The 8,953-nt window shown below is 48.0% G+C and overlaps 1 protein-coding gene across 1 annotated transcript; it reads left to right on the top strand.

Moving 5' to 3' along the window:
* The first annotated feature begins 1,157 nt into the window (after positions 1 to 1,157).
* Positions 1,158 to 2,997, top strand: LOC124672111 (3-ketoacyl-CoA synthase 1-like). The gene has a single exon (XM_047208394.1). The coding sequence runs from the start codon at positions 1,158 to 1,160 to the stop codon at positions 2,805 to 2,807; it is 1,650 nt and encodes a 549-aa protein (XP_047064350.1). The 3' UTR covers positions 2,808 to 2,997.
* The last annotated feature ends 5,956 nt before the right edge of the window (positions 2,998 to 8,953 follow it).

Here is an 8,953-nt window from a genome sequence, read left to right as displayed (position 1 = left end):
CCGAGGCAGTCCTGCGGGTGGTTTAAAAACCGGTCTGTGCGACAAGGGCCGAAAGGCCTCTAGCCTACCAAAGCCGCCCTTAGAGCATGTCTAACAGACCCCCTAAATTTCTGCCCCATATAACACGAGTAGAGGGCCCTGTATTCGATTTCGATCGGCCGAAAACTTGGAGCTAGCAGACCCTGTATCCCTAAACTGTAAAAGGGCATATTTCTAGAATATGCCAAATCAATTTTTTCTTCTTTTTTTCCTCTTCTTCCTCCTCCAGCCATTCCCCTACCCCTGCCCCAGGCCCTGCCCCGCCCCCCGCCGCCGCCCTTGCCCACCGCCACCGGCCGTGGGCCGGGCGCCCCCGCCCGCCACGGCCCCCGTCGCGCGACGCCGCCCCGGCCTCTGCCGCGACCGACGCGAGGCACAGACGAGCGCCAGCAGCCGTCGCTTGGTCCCAGGCCGCACGCGCACACCAGCCGTGGCTAGGCGCGGTCGCCGAAGGCAGGGAGACCCACCACACGCGCATATGGGAGCACCAGCGGGGCTCCATGGCGGAGCACGCCCGTGCAACTGCAGATCGACGGCGGCGTGGAACACCAGGATGCGGGACCGGAGGGCGCCCCAGACGGTGTCGCAGGCGTGGGACTCCGCAGGAAGGGCGCGGCCGAAGGCCAGTGCAGGGCATGGCGCGATTGGGTGCGTGCAGGATCTCGATCTGGCGCGATTGGGTGCGTGCAGGAGAGTCAACGAGGCGGAAGCAGTTGCTATTTCCTGAAAGTTCAGCGCGCCACAAGTGGGGGGTTGGCCCTGTATTCAGCCTCCCACCCCGTATTTGTAGGGGGCGAGGAGCCACCCCATAGCCAAAACTGAAAAAATTCGATATGGGGGGCTGATTTATGGGGTCTGCTAGACGACCGAGTAGAGCTCTACCCGATATATCAGCGATTATTTTATGAGTTGGACCTTTTAGGGATCTGTTACACATGCTCTTATAATTGTGAGGTCTATCCGCAAGCCGTTACTTACTTTCCCATCAATGGCTGTCCTGCTCCACTCCATTTCTGTGCTTATAAATTGACTTCTTCCCTACGTCCTGCCCATTGCCGAATTCCAACCCAACACACAAAGAAGTCTAGCCCCAAGTCACACCGACTTGATCGAGCACCATGGCGTCCACGGCGGCGGTCATGGAACGCGAGCACTTGACGGCCGAGATGGCCTTCACGCCACCGATCGATGGCGACGAGGTGGCGGACGATCAGCCTCGGGCGCCTAGCATCGTGATCAAAATCCGGCGGCGGCTCCCGGACTTCGCGCGGTCGGTCAACCTCAAGTATGTAAAGCTCGGCATCTGCTCCGGGATCTTCCCGGTGCCAGCGTCCTGGACACTGCTCGCGCTCGCGCCTCCGCTCGTCGCTGCGGCAGCGTGCTCGCTCCGTCGTCTCGACCTCGACGTGGGTGTGCTCCGCTCCTTCGATTCCGCCGCTTGGCTTGGCACGGCCATGCTCCTCCTGCTCGCCGTCTGCTTCATCAAGCGCCCCCGGCCAGTGTACCTCGTGGAGTTCGCCTGCTACAAGCCCGGCGACGAGCACGAGATCTCCAAGGACGGCTTCCTGGACATGACCGAGAGCACCGGCTTGTTCAATGCCGACGCGCTCGACTTCCAGAGAAAGATCACCAAGCGTTCCGGCCTGGGCGACCGCACTTACCTGCCGTCTGGGATAAAGTCGCGCCCCCCGCAGCTGTCCATGGCGCAGGCGCGGGCCGAGGCACAGGCCGTCATGTTCGGCTGCCTGGACGAGCTGTTCGCCGCCACGGGGATCGACCCGCGCCGGGACGTGCGGGTCCTCATCGTCAACTGCAGCCTCTTCAACCCGACGCCGTCGCTCGCGTCCATGGTCGTCAACCACTACAAGATGCGCGAGGACATCAAGTCCTTCAACCTCGGCGGCATGGGCTGCAGCGCCGGGCTGATCGCCGTCGACCTCGCGCGGGACCTCCTGCAGGCGAACCCGGACTCCTACGCGGTCGTGATCAGCACCGAGAACATCACCCTCAACTGGTACTTCGGGAACGACCGCTCCATGCTCCTGTCCAACTGCATCTTCCGCATGGGCGGCGCGGCGGCGCTGCTGTCCAACCGCCGCGCGGACGCCCGGCGAGCCAAGTACCGGCTCCTCCACACGGTGCGAACGCACAAGGGCGCCGCGGACGAGCGCTTCAACTGCGTGTACCAGCGCGAGGACGCCGGCGGGAATGTCGGCGTGTCGCTGGCGCGCGAGCTCATGGCCGTCGCCGGGGACGCGCTCAAGACGAACATCACCACCCTTGGCCCCCTCGTCCTCCCGCTCGCCGAGCAGCTCAAGTTCCTCAGGTCCCTCGTGCTCCACCGCGTCCTGCCACTCCTGCGCGCACGCGGCGTGCGGCCCTACATGCCTGACTTCCGCCGCGCGTTCGAGCACTTCTGCGTGCACGCCGGCGGCCGCGCCGTGTTGGAGGAGGTGCAGCGGAGCCTCGGCCTAGACGACGTCGACATGGAGCCCAGCAAGTGCACGCTGCACCGGTTCGGCAACACCAGCAGCAGCTCGCTGTGGTACGAGCTTGCCTACGCGGAGGCCAAAGGCCGCGTCCGCCGCGGCCACCGCGTGTGGCAGATCGGATTCGGCTCCGGCTTCAAGTGCAACAGCGCCGTCTGGCGCGCGCTCCGCGACGTGCCAGCCGTGTCCCTCGCCGCCGGCGCCCGTGGTGACCGGCGTGGCTGCAACCCCTGGGTGGATAGCCTGAACAGCTACCCTCCCAAGGCATACATTTCATGATCTTTGTGGTACCGGATAAGTTGTTCAGCTTCGTGCACGAGAATTGTATGATTGTACATTACAAAAAATACATATTACTTGTCTTTTTCTCGCTTCTTCATTTGATAAGTTTTTTTTTCTAGCCTTTGTAAATACTTCTACTTGTAATGGAACTTCTACTTGTAACATTAGTCAGGCGTGATGTAAATGGAACCGCCGGGTTATTTAAAATAAAATATTAAGCTGTGAATGTTGGTACATGTACATGTGTATATGATTTGCTTATCTCCTATGGTGGACCTAATGCAAAAAATGACCCCGTGAACATAAAGAGTGAAACTTATATTGAGAGAAGTCAGATTTTAGCACATTGAGCGCTAATGAGCAACTCCCGGATTCTTTGGCTCCGCTAAACGTTTGCTCAATGTGCTTAATGCCCCATCCAGATGTTCGCCTCCACTTGGTCGTTAGGGTGACTTGGTCATCGACTCGTGTGGGGGCGCGGCCTCGGCCCACTATGGTGCGTTGTGTTCAATGGTTTTCGGCTGTTTTTTCTTAGAAACTGTCCAAAATCATTTCAACTTTATCAATCAAAGGCATTGCCAAGGTTCGAAAAAAATAAACGTCCACTCTATATTGTAGTCACACAACTCTTCTTAGCTGAATCTAGGTACGCCCATATGCTTACCTCGAGTGTATATTGGATGTCAAATCTGTATGATTCCCCATATATAATTTTATACCGATAGACTGTCTAATAGTTTTTCTTTCCATTTTTTTTAGATAAAAGGGAGTCATCCCCGATTTTATTAAGGAAACCAGTTTTTTTGCTACATAGTAACATCCATACCACCAGACACAACACAAACACTTATTTAAGGTATATTATAGACCATACGGACTGAAAAGACCCTAGTTCGTGACAACAAAGAAGAGGAAGGAAGGAGGAGATCAAACAGACATAAGCTGGATAAGATCAAGACAGGGAAGGGAGGGGGAGGGAGAGAAAACATTGCTGCTATCCCTCAAACTCCTACTATCCACAACCAAATTGCTCCCGCTTATTGCAAGCTTCTCTTCTTCTTCCTTCTCTTTATTTTTATTTTCCCTACATTGTCAACCTTGGCGTCCAGGAAATCCAACTTTTTCTTGATCCAAACACTTCCTTTGCTACTCTTTCCAGCACTTTTGCACAGAACTCCAAACTGCTCCTAGCGTACTGCTTCACATGCAAACAACTCCAAGAATTAATATAAAAAAAAATTCAAAATAACAACATAAGGTTCATCAGCCACTTTTTGTCAAAACATGCCAAATTCCTTGTTTTCCAGATACTCCAAATAACAGCAGCAATCCCCACTGCAAGTGACATAGGCATCCCCAATGGGTCTGCCAAAGATGGTACCCGGGGTTTACTGAAAGCCCACGACTCGAAGGATAAGAAGAATCGGAAGCCCAAATTGTTATTAAGAAAAGCTAGAGTTGTATTAGGAAACAATACTTGTAATCTTGCGGGATGAGTTGGAAACCCTCCTGGACTCTGTAACTTGTGTATCACGAATCTCTCGGCTCCGCCTCCTATATAAGGGGGAGTCGAGGGACAAAGAAAGCATCGAATCATTGTCTCACAAACCCTAGTTTTCATATCGTCGAGTACTTTTCGGCTGAAACCTTCGAGATCTACTTACCCTCTACTTCCGACTAAAACCCTAGTCTACAACCCGTAGGCATTGATAAGTTAATCCCTTGTCAGCAAGTGTCTCTTTTCTCTCCCCCCCCCCCCAAAACCTTTCAACCAGTTGGAGATGCAGTGGTCAGCAGATTCAAATTGGAATTTCAAACCAAAGGTGCAGCTGACCATATTCCAAATGTATATAGCTAGGGGACATTTGAAGAAAAGATGGCTGATAGTTTAATTGCATCCACAGAAGAGACATTTTTCCTCACACTTGCCCCCGCCCTTTTGCAGCAAGACATCTCTTGTAAGAATGCTTTGTTTTAGCATTAACCACAAGAAAGTATTAACTCTAAGAGGTATCTTAATTTTCCACATAAATTTGTAAGGAACCACTTCATTACATTGCATTGCCAGATATAGAGATTTAACTGAAAATTCTCTGTGTTAGTCAATTTCCAGACCAACCTATCAGGTTCATTATTTAGTGTAATCATCCCTAGCATTTTTTTCAAATTAAGCCATTGCTCTCTAAGTTCCCCCACCATTGCTCTTCTAAATCTAAGCATCTCTACACCTACATCAAAAACTTCCTTAACTGTCACATTCCAATTCATAGACACCAAAAACAATCTTGGGAAGGCTTTGGCCAGACAGGAGGGCCCTATCCATTGGTCTTCCCAGAAACTTGTTTTTGATCCATCCCCAATTTTAATTTTGCAATGTTGCCAGAAGGATTTCTTGATCTCCATTAACCCCTACCATAAATGTGAGTCTCCATTTTTGGTGACTGCCTGGCAGAGAATTTTCTTCTGAAGATACTTCCTCCTAAGAATTGCTTGCCAAATACCATCTTCATTAAAGAGCTTCCATAACCATTTAGCTAATAAGGCAATATCCATTTTCTCCAAATCTAACACTCCTAAACCACCTTGATCTTTTGGCATACATACTGTCTACCAGTTTACCAAGTGATATTTCTTTTTACCCTCAGTCACATCCCACAAGAAATTATTCCTAATACTATCCAATTTCTCTCTCACACCAACTACCATCCTATAGAAGAGAGCATATAAAGAGGGACACTGGTCAGAGATGAGTTGATCAGGGTAACTCTTCCTCCCATCACCAACATTTTCCCTTGCCAATGCCCTAATTTATTTCTCATTTTTCCTTCAGTAGAGTCCCAATCAGAGTTCTTCAATCTCTTTTTGTTTATTGGTACTCCCAGGTACTTCATTGGTAATAAACCATATTTACAAGTGAAACTTTTTTCAATTTTTTTTCTCTATCTGAGGCCCTCCCCAAACAGTAAAGATCACTTTTGTGAAAATTAATTTTCAATCCTAACATCTGTCCAAAAAGACAAATGATTACTTTCAGGTTTCTAGCTTGGTCAAGATTACCTTCTAGAAGTAGGATGGTGTCATCTGCATATTGTAGAATAGACACACCCCCCTCCACAAGGTCTGTACCTAGCCCAGTCAGTAAACCCTCCTCTTGAGCTCTTTTAACAAGAACGACAAGGATATCTACAGCAAGGTAAAAAAGAATGGGTGATAGTGGGCCCCCGTGTCTTACTCCCTGGTATGTGGAGAAGTAGGCCCCAATCTCACCATTAACATTAACTCCTAGCTCATCACTGGTTACTGTCTTCATTATCAACTCAATCCATTTGGATGGAAATCATTTTGCTTCCATTGATTGATGAAGGAAAGGCCATTTGACTTTGTCAAAGGCTTTTTCAAAGTCAATCTTGAAAAGCACACCAGATTTTTTATTTTTGTGTGTGTCATTTAAAATCTCATGCAATATATTAACCCCCTCCATAATATACCTCCCCTTGATAAAGGCAGTTTGGTTCAAAAGCACCACCCTCCAAATTACCTGAATGAGCCTATTAACTAGGACTCTTGTAATAATTTTGAAGGACACATTTAAAAGGCATGTGGGCATGTACTTTTGAATCCTATCTGCACCTTTCCCCTTGGGGACTAATGTGATTATCCCATAATTCAGTCTTGCAATATCCAATTCCCCTTTTTGGAAATCTTTAAGCAGACCAAAAAGGTCCTGCTTCACCAATTCCCAATTTTTCTGGTAGAATTCTGCATTAAATCCATCTGGCCCAGCTGCTTTATTAGCTGCCATTTCAAAAACAGCTGTTTTAAGCTCCTCCATTGTAAATTCTTTCATTAAAAGCTCACAATCTTCATCATGAAGTTTTTCCATTCCTGCTTCACTAAAATGAATATTATTTAGATCGGGGTTACCAAAGAGTTTTTTTGTAGAAGTTAGTGATATATCTCTTAAGATTATCCTGACCTTCTATAAAACCTTCATCCTGATTTAAATTGATAATCAGAGTTTTCCTTCTCCTCCCATTTGCTTTGAAGTGATAATACTGATGTCTACGGGTGCTTCTATTCTTGTAGACAGTGTTGGGCCTCCAAGAGTAGAGGTTTGTAGAACAGCAGCAAGTTTCCCTTAAGTGGATCACCCAAGGTTTATCGAACTCAGGGAGGAAGAGGTCAAAGATATCCCTCTCAAGCAACCCCGCAACCACAAAGCAAGAAGTCTCTTGTGTCCCCAACACACCTAATAGGTGCACTAGTTCGGCGAAGAGATAGTGAAATACAGGTGGTATGAATAAATGCGAGCAAGTAGCAACGGCACCCGATAAAGTGCTTTGTCTGTCCAGGACTGGTGTGTGATTGATGGCAATAATATTGCAGGAAGTATAGATGCGATAAAACGAGTAAACAAACAGCGATAGCGATATTTAGGAACAAGGCCTAGGGATCATACTTTCACTAGTGGACACTCTCAACATTGATCACATAACGGAATAAATAGATAGATGCTAGACTCTACACCCTCTTGTTGGATGATGAACACCACTAACCGTGTAGGATTACACGAACCCTCAATACCGGAGTTAACAAGCTCCACAATATTCAATGTTCATATTTAAATAACCTTAGAGTGCATGACAGATCAACATAACCAAACCAAGTACTAACATAGCATGCACACTTGTCACCTTCACACTACGAAAGGAGGAATAGATCACATCAATACTATCATAGCAATAGTTAACTTCATAATCTACAAGAGATCACAATCATAGCCTACGCCAAGTACTACACGATGCACACACTGTCACCATTACACCGTGCAGGAGGAATAAACTACTTTAATAACATCACTAGAGTAGCACACATATATATTTTGATACAAAACACATTGCAATCATAAAGAGATATAAATAAGCACTTCACTATGCCATTCATAACAGTGAATAAGTATTCTGTGAAATATAGCCTAAGAGACCCACACGGTGCACACACTGTCACCTTTACACACGTGGGACAAGGAGTCTCCGGAGATCACATAAGTAAAACCCACTTGACTAGCATAATGGCATCTAGATTACAAGCATCATCATATGAATCTCAATCATGTAAGGCAGCTCATGAGATTATTGTATTGAAGTACATAGGAGAGAGATGAACCACATAGCTACCGGTACAGCCCTTAGCCTCGATGGAGAACTACTCCCTCCTCATGGGAGACAGCAGCGTTGATGGAGATGGCGGTGGTGTCAATGGAGGAGCCTTCCGGGGGCACTTCCCCGTCCCGGCGGCGTGTCGGAACAGAGACTCCTGTCCCCCAGATCTTGGCTTCGCGATGGCGGCGGCTCTGGAAGGTTTTCTCTGGTTTCATCGAACGTCATAGGGTTTTCGCGACGGAGACCTTAAGTAGGCGGAAGGGCGGCGTCAGAAGGGGTCTGGGGCCACCAGACACTAGGGCGGCGCGCCCCTCCTGGGCCGCGCCGCCACCATGTGTGGGCCCCCTGTGGCCCCTCTCTGGCGGCTCTCGGGTGTTCGGAAGCTCCGGGGATTCTAAGATGCTTGGGCGTTGATTTCGTCCAATTCCGAGAATATTTTCTTACTTGGATTTCGAAACCAAAAACAGCGAGAAAACAAGAATCGGCTCTTCGGCATCTCGTTAATAGGTTAGTGCCGGAAAATGCATAAATATGACATAAAGTATGCATAAAACATGTAGATATCATCAATAATATGGCATGGAACATAAGAAATTATCGATACGTCGGAGACGTATCAGCATCCCCAAGCTTAGTTCCTGCTCGTCCCGAGGAGGTAAACGATAACAAAGATAATTTCTGGAGTGACATGCCATCATAACCTTGACCATACTATTGTAAGCATATGTAATGAATGCAGCGATCAAAACAATGGTAAAGACAATGAGTAAACAATTGAACCATATAACAAAGACTTTTCATGAATAATACTTTCAAGACAAGCATCAATAAGACTTGCATAAGAGTTACTCATAAAGCAATAGATCAAAGTAAAGGTATTGAAGCAACACAAAGGAAGATTAAGTTTCAGCGGTTGCTTTCAACTTATAACATGTATATCTCATGGATATTGTCAATGTAAAGTAATATAACAAGTGCAAT

Source organism: Lolium rigidum, chromosome 7, assembly GCF_022539505.1.
Source record: "Lolium rigidum isolate FL_2022 chromosome 7, APGP_CSIRO_Lrig_0.1, whole genome shotgun sequence".
NCBI lineage: Eukaryota > Viridiplantae > Streptophyta > Magnoliopsida > Poales > Poaceae > Lolium > Lolium rigidum.
Note: the sequence above shows the minus strand (reverse complement) of the source record. Positions and strands in the feature narration are given on the sequence as shown.

Bases quoted from the DNA above. Each gene is read 5' to 3' on its own strand.
- LOC124672111 (XM_047208394.1), top strand. From the start codon at position 1,158: ATGGCGTCCACGGCGGCGGTCATGGAACGCGAGCACTTGACGGCCGAG.